Source organism: Belonocnema kinseyi, chromosome 5 (assembly GCF_010883055.1).
Source record: "Belonocnema kinseyi isolate 2016_QV_RU_SX_M_011 chromosome 5, B_treatae_v1, whole genome shotgun sequence".
Classification (NCBI taxonomy): domain Eukaryota; kingdom Metazoa; phylum Arthropoda; class Insecta; order Hymenoptera; family Cynipidae; genus Belonocnema; species Belonocnema kinseyi.
In genome coordinates, this window is record NC_046661.1 from 15,116,178 (window position 1) to 15,141,103 (window position 24,926).

Genomic DNA, 24,926 nt, shown 5'->3' on the forward strand with positions numbered 1-24,926 from the left:
GCTCCAAGGAGATTATGTTGAAAAATAAAAAAAAATTTACCCAAAAAAAATTGTTTTTATACTTCATTCTAAGGACTTATTGAACTACCCTCGTATTTTCTAAATGGATCGAGTTGGTACCCTTGAAAAAAGCCAACGCAGAAACAAATAATGCAGCTTTTTTAGAATTAGTAGTCACCAGGTGGGGAACACCAAAGGTGCTATATTAGGCCAGTCGCACTGAATTCAACAATAATGCGGTAACGACCTCGCGGTGGAGTTCGCTATACACCGCTCATTCACCACCTTGTATCATCGTCAGGCTAACCCTGTGGAGAGGACGAATAGGGTTCTGAAGACTATAATCAGGCCATTTATTGGTCAAGACCATTGAAACTGGAATCTTCACTTGAACGAGTTTTGATTCGCCTGTAACACGGCTCTACATAGTACCAATTGAGTGACCCCAGTGTTTCTTAATTTGGAACGGGAGCCCCGTCCGCGAAAAATATTGGAAGTTAAAGGAAGTGAGAGGCCGAGCTGCGAATTCAATTGAAGAATGGTGACAAGATCAAGAAGCCTAATCAAGTGTGGTCGAAGAAAGGATATGGCGGCAAAATTAAACCAAAATAAAGAGGCCCCTTGGTTGTAGTAGAGGTAATCTCACCCAACATCTACAAACTGGCATCTCCAGAAGGAAGTTTGGCGGGCTGTATTATGCCTCCCTCCTCCAGAAATGTGGAAAAGATCGGGATGGCGTACCGAGTGATCCGGAGGAGTCGGCTGAACTTAACGGGATGTTATTCGAAATCAGCGATTCGGAAGCTGAAGAGGAACATCATGAGGACGGAATGGAGTTTCGGAAGGGTTCGCACCTTAGTAATGAATGTAGACATGATTTTTGCTAGTTTTTGGCAATGACTCACCGACTCGAAATCCATTTTAGTCACTATTTCGTCTAATGCATAAGAGACAGCATCTATGGCTCCTTCGTAAATGTCGCCGCTGCTTCCCCTTTTTTTTATTGCTTCAAATTTGTTGAGGCTCCTGAAGTAGACGCTGCTTGGGTGTACTAAACAGTTTTAAATACGCTCGCACGCTTCGGTTGAATATTTCTTTCTTTCGGATTTTGCTGCTCTACTACCACATTTTTAGCTTGACTTACTCAGTTGGTTGTTTTTGTTGAAAGTCTTCCTCCTTTGTTGATTTCGTTTGATTTCCGGCTTTAGTTTTTTTAGAATCGTTGGTAAAAATTTGTTTCCTTCCGCAGTGAGCCTTCACATGCCCGAAACCGCAGCAATTTTTGCAGTGTGTGACAGCCGTGCTTTTGGTTTTATAATTAACCACTTTAATTTTCTAACAAAGGGTATTTGTAATGCATTTGATGTCCGACGTTGGAATAGTTTTATCAAAAATTAAGAGTAAGGAGCGTTTTCTTTAAAATTGGATTGCTCTTTTTGGCTCGAATCCATATTTGTTTTTAATGTCAAACATGATTTTATTCTCATTAAAGCCATCAGAGTATAAATATTTGATAAAGAATTCTTTATTTGACTTACTCTCAGGTTTCATTACGTGCGTGAAAAATTCTACTTCACTCTTCACAAGCACATCTATTACTTTTTTGTGTCCATCCACATCGCCGGCTTTTAAATATACACGACCAGCATCTTTATTTATTCGCATTTAAGATTTTGCCGATGTTGCTAGTTTTGTTAATTTCTTAATTCCATCACCTTGTAAGAGTTGGTTGCTTATTATGCCTCTAGTTGCCTCAGTTTCTTGAATGGCCGAAAATTTGTTCCAAATTTCTGTTTAATTTCTAATGATCGTGCCCTTTACCTCCTGTTTCTTTTTAGGTTCATCTGTGGAATTTTCAGAGTCACTCTCTAGCAAGTCAAGCCGTATGGAACATCTAATTCTTTTCCTTGTTTGCGAATACTCCAACTGTTTAGTACCATTGTCAACAATTTAACAATTTGAGACCTAGTATTTTATTCTTGTATCTTCTCCTTAATTTTCAAGGCAAAGTCACGAATGTTAGTTTCTTTTGAAAAATTTGCTACACCAAGCACCTTTCTTAATTCAGAAGAAAGCCCCGTTTTAAGTTTGCTCGCTTTGAATCTTTGAACTATTTTTGATCTAAGATCATGATTTATAACAAGTGGAACATCCATAAGTGCAAGGACTTGATTTACTTAAAAAATCTGTTCATCTGTTATAATATTGCAATCTAAGGCATCAATATTTTTATTCTTTATTTAATCTATTTCTTCAAATACATTGTCAACAAATTTCTGTCAAAGATCATCAATAGACGAAGTAGAAACACGATTTGTTACTTATATTTGGTTGTTATGATTTTTATATTCGATTTGAAGTACTAGCCAAAATGAATTACAAGAAAGGGGCAGTCCATAAATCACGTGATCGGATTTTTGCTCAACTTCGAGCCTTCCCTCCCCCCCCCCTCACGTACCGTACGTCATATTATTGCTGAACGTACCAGCCTGCTCTGTTATCATGTGACTTTTTTCAAATTGACGAAAAATTAATGTAACATGGCAGAGAACATTAAAAAAGGATGTTTTCAATACTGTTAATTGCGAATTTTATACATTTTAATAGTGTAAAAAAATATATAGCTTTACATACTGAAGTATTCTTTTATAAAATTATATGTATTACATCGCGAGGCATCAAGTATTTCATGTTTAGTGGGGATACCCAAGAGGTATTGCCCTTATCTTGTTTTTAGTCGCTATCTCTTCATTTTCGCTCCTGCATTCTCCCTTTTTCTCTTCTATAATTTGCTCTACCCTGTTCCAGATCTCTATCGGCTCTTCCTCCATCCTGCTACCTACTTCCATGCTTGACGTTCCACTCTTTAATATCCTTTCCCCTTTTAGCGTGTCTATTCCTCATGTCCTCCCATTTATGGACGTCTCCAAAGGCTTCCTTTTCCAAGCTTTAAATGTCCAACCAATGAGGAACCTACGACGCTATGTTTCTTTTCAGTAATTCTTTTCCAATGGTCTTTTTTTTTAACTGATTAAAACATTTTTTTAAACGCATATCTTTCACCCTAACCTTCTTCTACATTAGAGATCTAAAATAATCTGCATTCATACATGCTATAGTTACAAAGACGTCTAAATTGTAAAATGTTTTAATCTTAAATATTATTCTAGATATTTATTTACATTTTGAAACAAATTAATAACTAAAAACAAAAGGCGTAAAAAACATAAGCATGCAGCAACATTTTATTTGATATGCTATACATATGCTATACATATGCCTACAAAGAAACGCGAATACATATATATGTGTGTGTGTGTGTGTATGTGTATGTGTGTATAAATATATAAAATCAATGTTTGGTTTTTTACACCAATTGATAGTTTTTTTACTTGCTCTTTCATAATAATAAATGTTATTCCTTTATCAGAAAAATTCGAATTTATATTAAATTGAAAAATGATTACCTCTAATGGAGTTCCTATGTTGGGCCGTCTCCTCAATCGCTCTCCTGTAAAATGAAGTTACAGCGCATTACGTCCCTTTCTTCGCGGACGGTCACATATTGTGAGATGGAACTGTGCAGTTGGGAGATCGCAGATATCCCGAATGAGTTTTAGTCAATAAAGAAAATCAATCAAATGGTCTTGGACATACTGCGTTTTCGAATAAGTCGATCCATGAAATGTAACGTACCGTAACAGACTGAGAGCTGGTGACGGTTTTCGCCTAAGTAGGAGTATGATATCTAGTTATTGGCGAATAGATCTGCGAAAGAACCCTTCTTTTGCATTCATAAATGCCAAACGCCCTGTTAAGCGCGTTTTGACTTTTGAGCTGGGTGAAAAATTAGAAATTACGAGTGATAGTATAATAATAATTTTGTTTCAAGATCGACCATTGACGTCCCAAGTTTGTTATTATTCAATAGCCAGACTATAGCATGGGCACAACACAATTCCAATCTCGATAATTATTGATAAAAAACTTCGATTTTTAAGTGATAGTATAAGGTCTGACGTTTTTAATAACAAAAATAATAGTATTTAAACTAAGTTTTAGTAAAAGGACAGACAAAAATTCCAAGATGAATACCTTTAAAATTGCGTTTTAAAATGCATAAGCTTCATCGAAATTGACGGCCCGAGCGGGTGGCCAAAGAGTAAGGGAACGGCCGCAGTTCAGTCTGTCCTTTTGAGCCGTATTCAGATGAATGGTTTCCGATTCCGATTCCTCTATAAAGAAGTGCTATGGGACTACTGCACTATATATTCTACGATTATTGCCTATACAATTTACTGAAAATCCTAATTAAAAAATAAAAAATCTGGCGTGACTTTAAACTTCTTTTCACGATGGATTGTCGTAAACCATTCGAGCTTTGACAAAAAATGTGTAGATTTTGGTAATAAATGTAGTAAAACATATAATAATATGCAATTTTACATCAAATTTTTCTACCTTGGGGAACCGTTGTCAAAATGAAAACATAAAGAACTTTTTTAAATATATAAATTTTTGCTGAGTTAATTTGCTCTATAATACTAACATGGTTTGCATAAATATCATTGTTTTAGACATTTTTAAATTAAAGTGATACGATCATTCAGTGACATTTCGTATTGAGCGAAGAACTTCAACGGACAGTCGAACTCCCTCTTGGATAATACGTTCTCCTACGATAATCAAGGGGCAATGCGCAGCAACTGTTCCATAGACTTTCAGGATTGTTTCAATTAAAGCACGAGATGCACCCACTGGATCCCCACTGAGCAGAGCGTTATGTATAACGTCATGGATTCCGGTGCTTATATCCGATGTAATATTCAATGTAGCGTGGAGGTGGTTTCTAGCATCCACCAAAGCCTCGGACAGTCCCGGGATGTAAGGTAAATTTTCAGGATCAGGTAAATTTGGTATCGCGGGAACAATAACACTCGTTGCATTTTTTAAATCAGGAATTCCAGCGACAGTCGATTCGTAGTCTGATATAAAGGAGGTCAGAGACCCCACAAAGTCACCAGCTAGGTTAGCAAAGAAATTTCCTATGTTCCCAATTCTTAAAAACGTATTAGCAGCAGAATTTTCCAAATTATCGTTTGTGTTGTTCAAACTATTTGAATAGCTTTGATTATTGTTAATTCCATATATTCTTGGGAAATTTAATCTTCCTTGGGAAAATATCTGTCAGAAAATAAGGTAGACATTAATATGTTGTATTCTTTATACCTAATGGAGTATTAAGTCACTTCATATTATGATAAATAATTTCAACTATCTTATATCAGCTTGTGTCCGCAGAAAAAGTAAAGACTCAGTTATTATGTGTATACTTTGTTGCAAACATCCACGTAGAATTTTCATGAATTTACACGTAAATTTATATAATTACATGGAAGTGCACCTGTAAATTTTAAACCTTCCATGTAGATTTTCATTTGGTTGGATGATTTCACATACATTTCTGCCTAAATTTGCGCGTAAAATTTTACGCAGAATTCCACGTCAATTCCCGAGTGAATATTTTTACCTATGTATGTATCTACGCAACATGTGCAGAAAGTAGACAATTCATAGCTCTTGTAAAGATTACAGTACTTGCCATCAACTTATCTTTGTCTCGTTTCTGCCTCGCCTCCAACATGTATCCGAATCTCCCGCAATTTCAATGCCATTTACCCATGGCCTGTACAGCAAACTTTAAATTCCCGTGGAACTGTCTAATTTCCATACTTGCAACGCCACATTTGATTTTACAAATTCCAAGTTTTCGATCATTGTTGGACTTTTTTTACTTTTAAGTGATGTGCACATCCTGCAGATGAACAAGCACTGACGAACAACACTGACCCGCCAGTGCTGTTTCAATGACTGTTTGTGCTGATTTCGGTACTAAAACGGGGCTGAGAAGTGATGCGACGTTCATATAATGGCCCTATTGCATTCTTCACGTACCGAGTGGACTTATTTAAAGTAGCTGGAATTCACCAACCCGACTCTCTTTTTAGAAATTTCTTCATATTATTAAAATTTTTGTTTAATTTATGAATTTTCTCATTATGCATCTCTACAATTATAACGTATATACTTAACACACTATTTTAGAATCGAAATTATAAATTTTGTCTGCTTTGGAATTGTCTGCTTATTCTATTTACGAGATGCGTTATATTCATTCCCATTTGAAACATCTAAAAAAAGTTAGATATCTGAAATAATGAAAACCCGTAAATACTGAATTTCTAATCTTCTCATAGATAATTTCAAAATTTCACAAATTTTAATTTTAGATTTTTAATCCCTTTCAGCTGGTCTACTTGGTAGCATAGTCGCAGGTATGAAGGAAACTTCTGATGGCATTGAAAACCGGAATCATATTTTTCAAGATTTAAAATTTTTATGTACGGTTATTTCTTGTACTGAAAAAGACGAACAATTTATCTTTATAAATTTTTTCGGAAAAAAGTTACCGCACTTATTGTGAATGGTTAAACTGTGATGTGCCACCTGATGGCAACAACAATCCGAACTAGAAAGAATAGGTACGATTTTAAAGATGCGTTTCAATTTGTGAATAAAAGTATTTTAAGGATTTTTTAAAAATCTTAAACTATGTATTGGCTAGTGAAAATAAGTCTTTATGTGAAACTAAGGGTTTTAGATGGACTATACATCTTCTACAGTGAAAAAACACATCTTTCGGCAGCAATATTTTTCTACAAAAAAAAACATTATTGTACTATTTTTTCTTATTTTCAAAAGATTATAAAATTAAATGGAGTTGTTTTAAAGCCAAAATAAACTCCAAGTAATTTTTAATTAATTTTGTTAATGAAATACTTACCATTTAAAAATCTGTTCTAAAATTTAGGTTATAATTCGTATTTAAATTCCAATCGTCCATTTTTTGTATTATTTGCATAATCTTGATGAGCTTCATTACTATATACATAAGTTAAAGTTTATTTAAGCTTACAATGCATTTAAACTTACATGATATTGGGATCTGAAACCTTGAGGTCACCACTAGCGGCAAAATCAATATGGCCGGCGACAATGCGTAGATGTCTCATAAGACTCATGTAAAAACATTCAAAATTAGTCGTAAACCTTAAAAGTTACAGTACCAACAGCTCAAATTTGTGATCTTACAAAATCTACAGCGGCATGTAGAAACTTCGTAGATGGAGAAAGAATGTTACATGCAGGACACCTTCTATTTTGCGGAAAAGAGGTGGAAAATAAAACTTCAGTTGCTATTATTGCATTCTGTTTGCAAACTTCGAATTTAAAAACCATTTTTATCTAAATAATAAATTCTTCAATTTTTTCCCCTCATAAACATTTAAAATGCGATATTAACTATCGACATTTTAATGCAGAATTTAATTTATATCAGCTTGAAATATTTGATGATTATAACTTTTTCTTCAATCTTTTTTATTGACAGTGGAACAAGCTTAAAAATCCGTTTAAATTTCGTGGATTTTTTGCTTTATTCTGTTTTATTTCTCAAGCCATATTATCAGTAAATTCTGTCAATGTACTATGAGATTTTTCATTTTTTTAAATAGGAGTTTATTTACATTCCAGAAAAACCAAACAGTTCCATGCTTTCGAGCAGTAGAAGAGCAACCAAACACACAACAAAACACTCTGCTCTTCGATTTTTATGGGAAAAACTCCTTTGATAAAGTTTGATTTATTTAATTGTTTTTGACTTCCCAAAACATTCGTAAAAAAAACTGTTATCCAAAAATTAAAATTCTTCTTCAAAATCGTGCCTACTTTTTCTAGTTCCAGTCAAGAGAAAGAAAAGCTCTAGGCGATTTTCGCTAAAACTTGTTGAATTTTCCTGAAAAATCGAAAATTACAATTTTAATCGAAAAAAAATAATGACAAATCAAGCATTCCGAGTTGTTATCATTGTTCTTATCTACATGGTTAATCATTTTTTTAATGAAATGCGCATTTTTTGTAGTATTCATAAAAAACAACGTTAAAAATAAACAATAATTTTTTTTCTCTAAAAAATGACATAAGTCACAACAAAATTTAATATATAAAAGTTCTTTATCAATAAGGATCTACAAATTTGTTATAAGAATGCATAGTAAGTTGAAAATTAAATTTTAGTAAAAATAACGCACGAGTTGCAATAACATGTTTAATAACAAAATTTCTTTTTTAGAGTTTGCGCACTGTTTTTATTATGAAAAAAGACAATAAAAATACGCCTGATTTAATACCAATACATAGTATGAATTGTAATAATATACATTTTTTAAACTGCCCCCACATTGCTACCTCCCTTACTCACCAAGTAGGGCTTACCCTGGAAAGAAAATGTCTTAAGGGTCCTCTGATGACTATGATGGCTATGTTGGCGGTAGCTCTGGGGCCATCAAGCTAGCACCTCCATAAACGAAATTCCCAAATTTCTCTGTGTCAGAATTTTGGGCTTTTGTTGGGCGTTTTTTAGGTTGTATTGCTGATTTTTGGGCTCCACTACTTTTTATGAAAATTCAAATTTTCAGTGGAGGTGCTAACTTGAATCAAGCCAGCACCTCCTCTATATAAAAATTAGAAGAATAAAATCAAACACGACAGAACTTTGGGCTTCTTTTGGGCTCTTGTACGCACCAACAACCAATTTCCAAAAACCACCCCTGCTACAAATAACACTACCTCCTACGTAAAAACTCAAATTCGGAAAAAACAAACAGCGCCAGAATTTTGGTTTTATTTTGGGCTCCTGAATGCACGAAAAAAATCCAAAAACTACCCCTATTTTCAAAAAACCACCCCATTGCGAAAAACAAAATTTGAAAAAAAAAACAAAATGCACCAGATTTTGGGTTTATTTTTGGCTCTCAAATGCACTGCACAAAAATTCAGAAAAACCACCCATAAACACACGCAAAAACACCAACCCATTATAAAATATAAATCTTGATGTTGGCATTTTTGAAGAGCCCAAAAATCAGAAAATCCATTTGCACCGTAAAATTCAAAAAAGGTCAGAGACTCTAGTAAGAATGCAATATTCCGAAAAAGATGATTTTTTGACAAAATCATGTTTAAGTGTTAAAAAAGGACTGTTTTTAGCGTTCAGTGTTGGAGACCAAAAATCGGAGTAAGTATTTTCGAGGCGCTCAAAAATCGAAGACTCCATTGACACTGGTGAATTTTCAAAATAATTATTTTTTGACAAAGTAGTATATAAGTAGCAGAGTGGGGTTAATTATAGGCATTAAGCATTGGAGCCCAAAAATCGGAGTGGATATTTTTAAAGAGCCCAAAACTCAGAAGCTCTATGGCACTGGACAATTTGCAAAAATATTATTTTTTGACAAAGTGATATGCGTTGTATGGAAGGGTTGAATTTATACGCTAAGGGTTAAATCCCAAAAATCGGAGTGGGTATTTGCGAGGTGCCCACCATACAGAGAATCTATTGACACTGGAAGATTCTCAAAAAGATTATTTTTTAGCAATGTCATGTCTACGTAGTAGAGAAGGATCCTGTCTCCAGCGTTATCTATTTGCAGCCAACCACCTGAACAGAAATACCGTGGGAGACCATTAAATGGTATACCACAATGAGGGAGGAATTGATGAATCTCTACTATGAAAGTCCGAAGATCGAAACCAAAAGCGAAAGAGGATACAATTTTAGAATTAAGGCTGCTAAAAAGTATCCTCATGTAAAGAAAGTCGCACTAAAAGATCTTATCGCTAATGCAAACGACATCAGGACTATTCCACATATCTGAGATAGCAGAGCAATGGATGTTCAACAACAGGTTTATTTTGGTTACAAAACGATGACAATAAACATTAGTAAGAGGAAGTTACGTCACACGATCAAACAGCGCAATTGATGTTCTGCCTCAACCTGATGATGATGCAGCTCTATCACATTCTCCAAAGGCAGATAGCCCAATACAACCACAGGCAGAAGCAGAAATTCAGCAACCAAGAAAGCGGTTAAAATGGGTACACCATATGAAAAGAAATGTTGAATTGATGAATTCCCCTTGGAAGATGTGGAAAACGAAGAACTGATGAAGGCTGAAGGCATAGGTGCCAGGGATGATATACATCAAGTACCGAGGTAACCAGAACTATGTCTGGGCATTCATAACGATAGCGTGTAAAACAAACTCTCAGAAAAACTGCAGCACCTTGAGCAGACTTTCAGTCAACTTTACTCAAGTGCAGACACATGGGACCCACATGAAGGCATTCTCTGCAGAAAAAACTACGTTAGAGGTGTAAACTCTTGTATACTGTGCCAATTTTTGCATATCGTGCTGCTGTGACAGCTTTCAGAACGTGGGCCACAGAACAAAGCCTAAAATTGAAGCCCTTGCCTCAGAAAGGAATCGAGACCCATAATGGAAGTTCAGGTTGAATATAAAATTCAGCAAAGTAAGGTACAAATTAGGTCGATTGACTCAATATAAGAAAGGAAATATAATCAGAAAGCTGATATGTAATGTAAAAAAAAATCATCCGCCCTCGGTGCTTTGATACAATGACAGAAATATTAAATGAAATCATAGAGTCCTAAGGACAGAGACTTAATGTTCTTCCTGCTAGACTGCGGTGGTACAAGAAAATAGTGCAAGAAGGCAACAAAAGCGAACCTTTTAGGGAGATGAAAGAATTTTGTATCGTCAACAGAGTGTAAAAAAAATAACCAGTAAGACACAGAGTCCATCAGCTGGAAGGCATGCCTAACTATTGGTCAGGTACTTGAAGAAAAACTGACAGCAGCCATTTCGATACTGCATGGTTTAAACTAGAGAAAGCAAGAGCAATTAATAATCCTGCAAAGGAGCTGACTAACATCACAGCTCCAGATCATTCAAAGGTTTTGAAATAGACAATTAACTGGAAAGGTCGAGTTCCATGCATGGTGAACAACTTCTAGCACAAGTATCTATCCTTACACAAGATAAATTCTACAGAAAATTACTATATATACTACACAACGAAAAGAAAAGTTTTAAAATCCTTATGGCACGTTACATTGCGCGATAACAATTATGCTGCAGCATTTCAGCTTCATGCCGTGTTGATATGCAACACATTCACACAGTCAGTACATCGCAAACATATAGTCCGGGAACCAGCGACAATTTTTTCTCAATCATTTCCTTCTGCCTAATACTTTGAGAAATGCTTTCGATAGGTTTGTTGTGAGCATAGTTAGCGTTAACTGCGGCATTTTCGGTGGGTGGGGCAATGACAGCCGCCCCAACGTGTAAAAAAAAGTTTTTAATGATATCCTTCCGCTTGAAAGCTTGTGAGGTGATAGTTAATATAATATTTAAACGAAAATAAAACCGTCAGTTGGCTCTATTTAGGTCGAAAACCCGTCAGCTGATCATGGAAACATGTAAAAAAAAAACTTGATGCAATGATTTCCTTCCGCTTAAAACTTCGTCAGATTTTTGAAATTTAAAGTTTTAAACGAAAAGCATCACCTGCTGAAAATGGTACAGTCCTTGCATTTTTTTTAAATCATACGCAGGGTGGATACTTAACTGGGAAACCCGGAAAGATCGAGAAAAGACCGGGAATTTAATTTTAAAATACTTGAACTTTTAACACACAAAAATAAAAATAATTGTTAAACATGAAGATTAACTTGCAAAGAAACAGATCTTTCACTACAAAAAAATCAGTGGGACGATGGTCGTGGGGGCTAAAGCGTAGGCTTTGGACCCACTCCTTCGGCTTGCGGGTTCGATTCCCGCCTCGCACTCTGGAAGAGTCTCGGTGGCCTATGCGGTGAACACTAGCCTAGCAAGGGAGTTGTTCATCTCCGGAGAGTCGTGGGACCGGTACCTCTAGAGAAAAAGGTTTTCTCTAAGTACTTAAGGCTGTTGCTCTTGGTGGTTCGGAACCCACCTTAAACTGTAGGTCCCCCTTCCACCGCCAAGTAAGTGTGTGGAGGGTGTGTAAAAGAATAGAGAAGGTGTAAGAAAAATGTAAACCCTTAGGGGACACATCAGAAGCTTCCATTCCATTCCACTACAAAAAAATCGATTTTTAACAAAATATGTGGATTCGCAACGGAATAGTTGACTTTAAATTTCCAATTAACAAAGACAAATTTTTACCTTAATTGTTGAATGGTGAACAAGAAAAGATTTATATTCAACCAAAACTAGACATTTAAATTTTCAGTTGAAGGAATTAATTTTTAACCAAACTGAAATAAATTCTTGGTTTTTTAATTAATTTCACGGTCTATTTCCGATCTTTCTCAGTTTCCCGGTTAAGATTCAACCCTGCGTATGATTATTGAAAAAATAAATGTAAGCACTGTAACATTTTCAGAAGGTAATTCTTTCCATTCAAAAAATTTAAATTTCAAATTCGGAGTTTTCATTCTAAAAGTGAGAAAGTTTTGAAGGTTATGCCACTTGAGTTCTTTAATGCACTCACAAATAATATAATAATGAACAACATATCAGCAATTATGTTTGTTTGTATTTTATATTTATACTATATATTTTATGTACTTGGGATAACTTTGCAAATATTATTTTCTTCAGCTTCAAAATCTCTCAGACAATAGTAGACATAATACTTAAAATATTAAACAAAGTCAGCTAGCTGTATGTGAGTGGAAAACCCGTTAGCTAGCTGGCGGATTTTCCACCTCCATAGAGCTAGTTGGCGGTTTTTTTTCGTTTAAATGTTATATTAAATATAATTTCAAAACTTTTCAAGCAAAAGAAAATCATTGAAAACTTGTTTGCTTTTTACACTTTGAGGCGGCCTCCATTGACCCACCCACCCAAAGTGTCGCAGATAACGCTAACTATGCTCACAACACACCTATCTGAAGCATTCCTTAAAGTATTATGGGTATGGACATTGGTCGCAAAAATGTGTCGCTGGCTCCCAGACTAATAGCGTGCATGTTATCTTGTAAGCGCACAGTTACTCCAACTGGGCTGCAGGACCTGTAGATCAGGGGTCTTCAGTGAGGGTAATTTTGGTTCTGAATACTCATTTGCAGGAAAACCCGTTCCTACCACTAAGCCGTCTTACTCAGCATGCAAAACTTCTGCCTCACTCTTAAAGCTGAGTAGAAGTTCGTGGTGGTAGAAACGAGACATGTGGAAAATAAGTATTGGAAGCCCCATTTCCCCTCGCTGAAGAGCCCTACTGTAGAGCACTTATAGCGTTTTCAGTATTAGGCCGTCTTGACACAGAATAAATCCGCACAGTCAGAAAATCGCAAATATGGCGTGCAAATTATCTCGTGAGCTCACAATAACTGCAGCTGGGTTGCATGAGGAGCTGCAGATAACCCTGATTATGTCGTTCCTGCAGTACAGATATTATCATTTTGTGTTTTATTAAACTTTTACTCAGGTGAACCCGGTCATACATCATAGCCACGGACTAATTCAAGTGACTGATGAGATTAGAATGTTATAAGTTAATTCAAATAATTTCATATGATGTTTGAAACCTCCTGAGACGATGTTGTAGATATACAATTACGATCGGCCACGAGCGTTGGAGGTGACAACAGTCACCTCTGGATGCTTTCTTAGAGCTACCATCTTTCACTCCACGGGTTTTTAGTCGCTCGCTTCCTCATGGTCAAGAAAGTTTCTTACAATGCGACAGGTGTTTAATAAAACCGCCTTCTGAGCTGCTGCCTATATCCTACTGATTTCTAAGTGTTCAAGATGTGCAGTGTATCTTGCGTGCACATTGCCTGTAGCCGAAATCACAGTAGGATGAATAGATGCATGATTTACATTCCTCCATATGGTATTTACTTCATGCCTTAACTCGCTATCTCGATGTCAGGTCGATTGGCCCGGATGTAATGATCCGTTTGGATAGTAAGATCCCAATATAAGATGTAATCTTCGCTTTCTAAAACGGACATTGGAATGTATCTATAGAAGGGCATCCATTCTTTTAAGAGTCTTAGGTTTACGGCAGTTCGTTAATGTATAATGCCCGCTACATCATTATATCTGTGCGTATATTTTCTCTGAGCCATTACGCGACAGCCATCAATAATGTGCTCGATGGATTCGTTGGTATCTCCACATAATCGGCACCGGTCAACCACGTCTTGATGTAGCACGTGTTTGCGATAATTCCTGGTGCTAACAATCTTGTCCTGTATTGCAATGATGAATCCTTCCGTCTCTAGATACAGAACACCCTTTCTTGACCAAATATTAGATGCCTCACTATCCACTTCATTTTGATCTAACGTGTCGGGGTGCTCGCCATGTATGGCTTTCTGCCTCCATCGCATTTCTAATTCCTCTATGGTTTCTGCCCGGATATTTAAGGCCCCATCTGAGGACAAATTTAAGGGCGTGTAGTCAAGATCCGCTTGACAGATGGCACAGTAAAGCGCAACACTTCTTTTGCTGTTAAAATAGCCTCACAACTGTATAACTTGTGACTCACACAGTTTTTTGACATCTAAAACGCCCCTACCCCCTAAATGTCGTGGTAGAACTACCCTTTTAATCGCTAAATTTCTGTGGTGCATTCGGTGTTTCGTCATTTCTACGCGAACAATTCTGTTTAACTTTTCAAGGTCGTTGTTAGACCATTTTATGAGCTCGAAGGAGTACGTGAGGACAGGGATGGCATATGTGTTGATCGTCCTGATTTTGCTTGCCGAGTTGAGAAAACTCTTCATAATCAATCTGAGTCTCGTAGTAAAGGCAGTAAAATTATAAAAGGTAAATAAGTAAAGGTAGTAAAATTATTATTATTGTTACAATAATTTTCTTAGATGCAATTGAATTGATATAATCATTTATTTTTGTCTTGCTATAATTTACTATTTCTGTCTATCTCTTACTAATTCTTTGAATCAATTAAATATGTTATGATCATTACTATTGAATTCCTAATTTTTTAACTTGAATTAGATTTGAAAGCTGCGAATTATATTGCCTTTATACTGTATGAGGCACTGATTTAAATTTTCCACTCTCAATGCTCCTTCAGCCGCGAAAATCCATTGAGAGCAGTAGTTCCGCATTTGGTCGGTGCGCAGCGGTGATGCTATTCTTTGTTGCAACTGAGATTAATTGCCAACCAATTGCTTGCCAATTTCTCATTCTTTCTTATTTCAGAGGTGTTGATTAACGTTTTCGGATTTAACAAAATAAAAAATAAAATTTCATAGCCATATGGCCTTTATAGTATGGATCGGATTGATCAGGTGAATTCAATGAAAATGAAATTGATTCAAACTTTTCAATTCATATTGCTGGAAATAGATAATTATTAAATTCTATGACTTTGAAAAACAAATGTGAAAACTTCAAATGAAGAAGATTACGACACTAACGAAAGCCTATGATTGTATTACCATTTTTTTACCCTAGGAACCATTTATTTCCTTCATTGTATGCAAACAGGATAACTGCAGAGTGCAAGTTCGATGTTACTAATATGCTGAAGGTAAGATGACAGCATGCCGTGTCGGCAGGGCCTGCTGGCGTAATGTGCCGAAAAATTGCTATCTGGGATTAAAACTACATCATTGCGAATTTGCATGAAATCAAAATTGAGTTAGTTTCGCGTCCGGAAAATTCAAATTTTTTTAATGTATATTTTTGCATTTAACTTATTGTAGTATTTGAGCATTAAATGTCTGATCCGAAGTTAATAGAGTTATTACTTTGTATATGTATCATTTCTAAGAGCAAACGTTCCCCGCGTGGGGTTGCTGGTCCCCCGTCGGGCGCCTCCCCAGGTTGCTGACAGAGCAACGTCTCCCAGATGTGGGTGGTACCGGGAAAATCAAATACTTAGGGCGGACAAAAACCAGCTAGGGGAAGAAGCCCCGAATACAAACCAGTCATGAGCCAGTATGTGAAAAACGACATACTCCAAGGGAGTGGCAATCTCCCCGCTGATTCCGATCGAGTTCCAGCCCCGGTAGTCAGTGCCGGTTCCAAGAATTTTGGGGGGAATCAAACATGCTTTGACAGGAGCGTCTGCTAGAAGTTAGGAGGTCCATTGGAAGTCATCGAGACCATTAAAGAAATGGTGGATTTCAGCAGGGAGAAGGGGAATATATGGCTCCCAATTAGGGATGGACTGACACGAGCGGAGCGTCTGATAGAGGAACTGGGCGATCATACTATAACGACCGAAGGGCTTAATAGGGATTTTATTTGATCGAGCGACACCAGGAAGCAGAAAAAGACACGGAGAAGAGCTCGACCCGAGGCGGTTCTTATCAAACCGGCCGAGGGTCTGAGCTATGCCGAGATTCTAAAGTATCTCAAGAAGAAGGTAAACCCTAACGCCCTTGAATTCAACTTCAAGGGGATCAGACAAAAAAGAAAGGGCGGGGTCCTGGTGGAACTGGGGCCTACATCGAAGGGCAGAGCCGAGCTCTCGGCTGCCATCAAGGAGGCGGTCGGCGAAGAGAGTAGCGTGCGCGAGCTAGTCCCTCGCACCGAGGTCGAGGTCTTGGACCTCGACACAACAGCAGTCGCCGAGGAGGTCGAAGCTCTAATCTTAAAATGTTAAAGTTGCTTAAATCGAATTCAAAGGCATGTGCAAATTCTTAACAATGTTTAGCTATGGCTGTGTTTGTTTGGTTTTTTCCATAGATATTTCATGCACCCTTTTTCTTGTATGCAGAGATCTATTGGTTTGACCAATGTATGTTTTTTACAATTTTGCATATATCTTTAAAACGCAGTTACATTTGATTTCTTTTTAAATTTTATCCTTAGTACTTGTAAGTAAGATTTGCCTTAAATTCTTGTTAATTGCAAAAACTAATTCAAGACTACATTTTCTGAATATTCTGAACAGACATTCATCTACGTTTTAAAGGTAGGGTCATATAACCATTTTTACGGTAGATAACTTCAGGTTGCGTAGATTGCGTTGATATAGTTTTTTGTGAATTAATTGAGCGTTTGTATCTTGGAACGATTTTAGTTTTTAACCAGTGAGAAGAATAGCCATTTTTTCCAGAGTTTGTGCACAAGATCTAAGGTCTAATAGGGAATATAAAAGATCTATTGAAAGAAACGGAACACACACAGCCATAGTTAAACATTCGATTTAAATAACGTTGAAATTTTAAAATTGAAGCCTAATCTTGATAAACACTTGCTATTAGAAATTATACATATATAGAGAGATAACAACTCTATTAACTTTAGATCAGATATTTAAGGCTTGAGTCCCATATGCAATAATTTAATTGCACGAATATATATTCCAAAAATTTGAATATCCCGGGCTTAGGACGTATATACGTAGATATTACGAGAAACTAACCACATTTTAATTGCATGCAAATTTGCAATTATTTAGTTGTAATGTAACATGCCATAAGACGCTTCATACTCTCTTTTTGTTTATTTAGTACGTATAGTAAGTTGCTCTAGGATTTATCTGAGTTAAGTATAAATACGCAAAAATCTACACATTTTTCATAAACCGTAATCACATATCTCTGTTTATAATTCTAGACGATACAAACCTTCTTTAACCTTTGAGGTTATGATGCTCGAATTTTAAAGTTTTCCAACCAAAATCTATCATTTTATACTTGACAAGTATGTAAAATCTACAACCGTAAATTTTATCATTTCCGTTAACTAAGAAGGAGGTAAGCACAAAATTTTTAATTTTAGTACTTTAACTCTGTAATTTTTCTCAAACAATCCTTTTTATGCAATGCGGAAATTTCCCCTCCGCTGAGGAATATTGATGAGGTCCCCTCCCGGAAGGATATAAGTGAATATTTAAGTTTTCGGACGGCAAATATAAATGCGGTACCAGTACAATCAAAAAATATAAAATTGAAGATATCTTCATAAAAATTAAAGATGTCTGAAAAGATATATATCACTTTATATGTTAAATAATTCAGAAGCTCTCAAATAATTTTTTTAATAATTCAGAAGCCAGAACTAAGGTAAATGCACTAGTAATTGTCACCTTAGCCAAATTGGAAATTAAAAATGCTTGGTATTGTATTTAAAACAAAATTATTATTTTCAAAAAGGGCCTAACTGATTAAAGCAAATATAAAAACACTCAATTTTAATCACTTAATATGATATTTGATTGAAGTCAACTTTATTTACAATTAAATGTCAAACTATGCAAATGTGTTAGTTATCGTCAGGCACGTAACAAAGTACTAACACGAGAAAAAAGTACCAATTTGATAAAAGGATATTTAAACATACCTAAAATCACACTTTTTATTACATGCGGCAAGAGCGAGTCTTGTTATACGAAAAATACTGGTCCATCTGACGATAACCAATGCTGTGACGATTCCCAGTGCATCTAACATACTACGGATATTAATAAATAAACTAAAAAATCATTAATACATTAGTGTTAAAAATCTAAAACTTACGATATCAACCAAAAACCGCATTTATTACTGATAGAATTAATTGGGTTATAAATATGTCTAACAGCTGTTCCCGGCGAAGTAAGAGACGTCATCAGTCTAAGTGGTAATTTCGCTTTACCTTATACAGAAAAAACTTTTCTATATCTAAAATGGTCTGCAATATTCTGTACAACATGAAAAATATCAAACTTGACCTTACAAATACATTAAGAAATGAAGTTACTTATTAGAACCAAAACTGAATTTACAACGGCAATACTTTTATTGCAAAAAACTTTATTTTAAAGGAAAATATTAAAAAAGTTAAAGAATTTATTAACACAAATAAAGATATTATAATTACTAACGCAGATAAAAGCCACAAAAGTGTCATTATGAATCAAGCAGGTAACATTACTAACAATTTACGCCTGTTGGAAGATAAAATAACATATAAAATTATAAAAAAAGATCCTACTAGAAAATTACAAACTATTTTAACTGCATTACTGACTACTGTCAAAAATAAAAACGTTCTTAACGCCAATACTTATAATCATTTAAATTGCAGAAACGGCACGGTACCATGTATCCATGTACTATAATATCTCATGGAATTTAATCCGACGCGCAAAGTGTAAAAATTGGAAAGAAATTGAGCCCCATACATGTTTATCTTAAGAAGACCTAGATAAAGCTCTTACACTATGCTTAGAGTCCTCTTACTGCCAATTCAATTGTAAATGTTAACAGCAAATTTACGGCTTATCCATTAGATCTCCAAAATCAGCTGCTGTAGCTAACAATGTCATGGAAACAATTGAAAATAAAATCTTAAAATCTCTTAATTACCCAATCACATTTTACTTCCGCTATATCTTTTAAATGTTAATTTGCCTACCAAAAAATAAATTTAAATAATTTGTAAATAAATTTAATACTCCTGATACTAAACTCAAATTTACCATGGAACTGGCTAAAGATGGAAAAACATACTTTCTAGATCTAGCCTTAAAAATCGAAAAAAATAAGATTGTAACCAACTGGTATCGTGAACCAGTTTGGTCAAGAAGATGTTTGAATTTCGACTCCTGTCGCCCAATCTTTCATAAAATTAGTATTATTTCGGGTAGTTGATAGATCTTAAAAACTAGCTGATGTTATATTCCACAAAGAGAACTCAGATCTTGTGCAGAAAACACTGGAAGAAAATGTCATAATGTATCAAGCAGATAACATTACTAAAACTTTACGCTTGTTAGAAGATAAAATAGCTTATGAAATTATAAAAAAGATCCTACTAGAAAATTTTAAACTAATGTAACTGCATTGCTAACTACAATAGAACTTCGATAACTCGAACCATCAAGGAAAGCAAAACAAAACTTTGAGTTATCGAAGAATTAAACCTAGACTAAAGTACGTCCGGAACATACACTAAGTGTACAATATAAGAATAGAGCAGAATATAGAAAAATTTCTAAAAATATCAGGATCTATAAATAAAAAACAAGATCATTTTCGATACTAAGATTGTTCCTCGTCATAGAAATTTGTTAGCCCTAACAATACCGGATAGTAAATAATGTAAAAAGCAGGATAGGAAGTTACTTCATGGATGTAGCATTACTAGCTAGAGCTTCGGTTTGTCAGATTACTTGAAAAAGTGGGTTATTTTTTGCTGCTTTGATTTAGTTTTCGTGTCACAGAAATCCCGAATCTGGCCAAGTTGGCTACATATTTCCTGGGGTACATCATCATGTTCCTGATCAAACTTCTGAAGAACATCCAAACTTGCACTAGCTTCTATCAATGTTGTATGTGAAATAAAATGTTCATCTGTGAATGCGTCTTCCTCTTCTGATTCTTTTGACGCTAAAGCCTCTTCCATACACTGTAAACCTCCAAGGCTAAAATAATTCAGAGGAAATATAAAAAAGCACAACACTTCTGAAAAATAGAAGAGTCAAGCCATGCAGAATATGAGTAGAGAGTTATACAATAGGGCGGAGTGAAAATGATCAAATAAGTCGAATTGTTTAAGCCGAGCGAAAAAAATTGTGGGTTGAAATCCAAGAAAAATAAAAAAAAAAAATTTTTAATCGTTTAATATGTTCGGTTCCCTTATGTATTGACCAATTAAAAAAAATTGTTTACTTTCTTCTGATGTCCACTCACATTTTTCTGTCGCTCAGCTCAAACGATTGGATTAATTTTATCATTTTCGCTTCGCCTTATTGTACGATCTGTAGGCCCATTCTGATTTAAAAATCAGGTCCCTATTCATATAACTCTTCTATAACGTTGCTGATTGTAGTATGTTTTTCTTTATAAGTTTGCGTAAATCCAGTTTTTCGGAAAGAGTTAGCAATTGTTTTGCTTGATACATCATACAAAGCTTTGTTTATTTCAAAGATCGCTTTCCACATATTGACGCAACGATCTTTTTGCCTTTTTTTCATAACTTTAAGTTATCTTTAAACAAGTTTTCTTCCGTAATAAACTTTAAGATTTTTTACGATGCGCTGATCGATTAGCTGCAATATGAAAGTCGTTTTGGAAGGCAAATTAACCATTTTTAGAGCCTTCAACGTCTACATCAACATTTTTAAATGAGCTGAATAATCGTCCAAAAAGATAAGTTAGTCAGTCAGGCTATTTCATTATTTTCATGAGTCACTGCTGAGGATTTGGCTCCTACAAAAGAACTTGGTTTTTTTTATTTTCCAATAACGAGAAGTATGAGTGCATCTGTTTCAGGCATGTTGGAGCCAACCATGACAATAATTATCTCTTTGCTTCTTTTTCCTCCATGGCATTTATTCTTTTTGAATGCATGCGTCTGATCTGGAAAGCATTGAAAATAAAGTCCAGTTTCATCAACATTAATAGTCATCCTCCGAATATTTTTCCAGTAAGCTACGTTACACTTCCGAACGACACATTTCGCAATCTACTTCTGAAACTGAAGCTTTCTCACCATTTAAAATTTTGTGCACAATTTCATTTCATCTTGCTCTGAACTCTTTATGTCTTAAGTCATTAGCGAATTGTTCAGTCTTCTGTCGCTGTATTGGCCCGAAAATAGAAATGCTTTCGTGACGAGCATGCCGTATCCAATTTATGGTACACTTTTCCAGGTTTGGAAAAGAAGGAAGTTTGATTGATTAACCTGATTGATCAGGTTAAAATAAAGAGTTTTCAGCTGCAGAAATAATTTGAACTTTCTTCTTTATAATCGTGGATAAAGTGTTTGGTTGAGTATCCAATGCTGCTGCAATGTCTTTCTTCTTCTGCACTCTTCTTTCGCCTTCACAAATCACTTTAACTTTATAACTCAAACTCAAAGTGTAACATTTCCTTATATCCGTGATTAAATAGGTAAACGTTTTACACGGATGATTTAAGTCAACTGAACTCAGGGGCCTCAGCGTTCGTAAGGATTGCATAACTTATGACCACCGGCCCTTAATGAATTCTGTGCATTTACAAATTTTCGAAAAGACATCTGTATCACATTCGAGTTACTGAATACTTTTAACGCGTAAAAGGTAGGCCTTGTGGCCGCAAATAAGAAAAGAATTCGAATGATTGGAAATACTAGTTAGACTATACTTTCAAAAACAACAACGTTATTAACGCCGATACTTATACTTCTTTATATTGCACAAATCGCACGGCACTGCGTTTTTACGGAATCCCAAAATTACACAAAATTATTTGCCAACTCAGTACTATCACCTCTTTTCCTGGTTCACAATTTTATTTTATTTCGAAATCTCTAGCAAAGTCTTTACAAAAAAGGATGGGACAAACTGATTATCATATAAAGCATAGTTGGGGTTTCAGAAACAAAATATATGAAATAATAGTTTTAAAAGACTTTAATATTATCTCTCTAGACATCGTCTCCATATACACTAATATCTCGTGCAATTTAATCCGAGGCGTAATAGGTAAACGCTGGAAAGAGATTAGATCTGCTATACTTTTATCTAAATAAGACTTTGATAAACCTCTAAAACTACTATTAGAGTCCTCTGACTGTAAGTTCAATTGTAAATTTTGCCAACAAATTTACGGGTTACCTATAGAATTTCTAATATCAGCTGTTGCAGCTAATATAGTCATGGAATAAATGGAAAAAATCTTAAATCATTAAAGATGGTTAAATATGATAAAATAAACTTTCTAGATCTAGCATTAAAAATCGCAAACTTACAAGCTTACAAGGAAGGTACTCTAGGTGTCCCTTGCCGATTTTATTCTCCTTAATGCATGTTATAATATTCGAAAAACTAAACGACACATTTTTGTAAGCGAAAAAACACTTTAAGGGTGTGATACAGCCCTTCAAACATAGGGGTCTCATATGTCGCTAAATTTTTTTTCAATTAATGGGTGTAACTACCCCTAAGCACTTTTTATTTCGTGTCTATGATAATATATACTTTTCACGCACAAAAATAATTGGAAGAATAGATTTAAAATAAAGAAAGTAGAATAAAGTGCATCCAAAACATTAATAAAAACATTGTGTGGGAGTAAACAACTCCTAAATATTTTTACAAGTGCTGAAAATTGCTAAATTTGTAGGAAAAAAATGTAAAAAAAAAGATTTTGCACTTGAGACCAAACTAACGTTGACGTGCTGCCATAAAATTTCTTTTTTTAAATTAGTGGGGGTCTAAAATCGAGCAAAAAATTCGAAGCGAATACGTGTTGCAGAAAAAAAATACGATAAAGGTATTTATAAATTTTTAAGAAAAAAATTTGGCGCTTTGCGGGCACAATCTCTGAAGTAAACTTCAACGAAGAATTCAATGGTGACATTTATTTTGACCTTGAAGTTGACCTTAATGGATTTTTAAAGGTCAACTTTGTTTTTTAAAAGGAAACCTCCTTTTTTACGTCTGCAATCTATAGAGTGGGAAATTCCACGTTCAGATACGTACCCCAGTCATAGGTCAATTGTAACGGTCAAGGTAAGTTAGAGGTTATTTGAAATTCACAAAGTTTTCCAATAGGCCAGTGTAATTCCTGAAGTAAATTTTAACGAGAAATTCATTGGTGATCTCTGTATTGATCTTGGCTACAGCTTTTTGAATATTGTAAAATCATAAGAAAATTTTTCATTAAAAATTCCAGGTGTTCTGGTGAAAGTTCTGTTCCTCTCCGAAGAGTTATACAGTCCTATACCGTTTTTCGATACCTAAGTCAATACCTAAGGCGATACCATAAGTCCTATACAGTTTTTCCAAACGAATATTACGAATCGAAACTAAATTTACGTATCACGAGTACATATTTACTATCTTTCGCTTAAAGATTATTATGGCGCAAGCTGAACTTTCGGAACGAGAGAGGGTATCTGTATTAATGATGCGTGTTTGGGGAGATCGAGTTCGATCTTATGATCAAGTTCGTTTGCTTTTTAATTGCACTTTTTGTAATGGAGAAGAGTTAAATCCTGTCCCAAAATCAACAATTGAAAGAACTGTAAGGCGCTTTATGAATCATGGATCTATCAAGAACCTTAAGAGAACTGGTCGGCCAAAATCTGCAGAATATGAGGAGATGCAGATGGATATAGCCCAAGCATTTGTTGAAAACCCACACCCTTTTTTAAAAAGCATTAATTTCCATCCTCACAAAGTTCATCTGGCACAAGAGCTCAATCAAGACGATCCTGATCGTCGGGTTGAATTTTGTGAAATTATGATGGACAGAATTGATAGAGATCCTTTTTTCTTGTACAATACAGTATTTCAGATGAACCTACTTTCACTTTAAAAGGTAAAGTTAACAGGCAAATTTGTAGATATTGGTCTGACACAAATCCTGATTGGATGTTTGAGAGTCACACACAATATCCACAAAAGATTAATGTTTGGGCCGGTATCTTGAATGATACATTGATAGGCCCTTTCTTTATCGATGGTAATCTCAATGCCCGTGCATATGGAAAGCTTCTCAGAAAAAGAATTGTACCACGAATAAGGGAGATGACAGGCGATAATTTTCAAAATATTTGGATCCAGCAGGACGGAGCAGCGGCTCATTACGGTAGGGAGGTTCGAGCGTATTTGGATACTTAGTTCCCTCAAAGGTTGATTGCAAGAAGGGGTGAAATCGAGTGGACTGCTAGATTTCCTGCTCTGACGCCTTTCGCCGCAAGGGGACTCACGCTAATCAAGCAGCCCAAAGGGAACATAATTTACTACGTCTACGCCGTTGTTCTTGGGTAATGCTAAACGTAAACGTAAACTGCTTGTAAAAAACCTTGAAGATCATTACCAAGATCAATACAGAGCTCCCCAATGAATTTCGCGTTGAATTGCACTTGACATCTTGGAAAACTTTGTTAATTTCATATAACCTCTAGCTGACCTTGAACGTTACAATTGACTTTTGCCTTGGGTACGTACCTGAACGTAGAATTTTCTACTCTATCGATTGCAAATGTAAAGAAGAAGGTTTTCATTTAAAAAACAAAGTAAACCTTCAAAAAGCCCCGGGACTTTTT

At 35.3% G+C, this 24,926-nt stretch overlaps 1 protein-coding gene across 3 annotated transcripts in view; it reads right to left on the reverse strand.

The window, feature by feature from the left end:
* The window catches only part of LOC117172980, a 249,464-nt gene that overhangs the window by 148,997 nt on the left and 75,541 nt on the right, over positions 1-24,926 (reverse strand). The window contains exons 1-2 of one of the 3 annotated variants that reach the window (XM_033361315.1): positions 5,603-6,067; positions 3,518-5,184 (exon numbers count right to left, since the gene is read on the reverse strand). In XM_033361315.1, the coding sequence (XP_033217206.1) occupies positions 4,603-5,184; positions 5,603-5,644 (624 nt within the window). In that variant the 5' untranslated portion in view covers positions 5,645-6,067 and the 3' untranslated portion in view covers positions 3,518-4,602. The other 2 variants (XM_033361316.1, XM_033361314.1) reach the window with 2 other exon arrangements.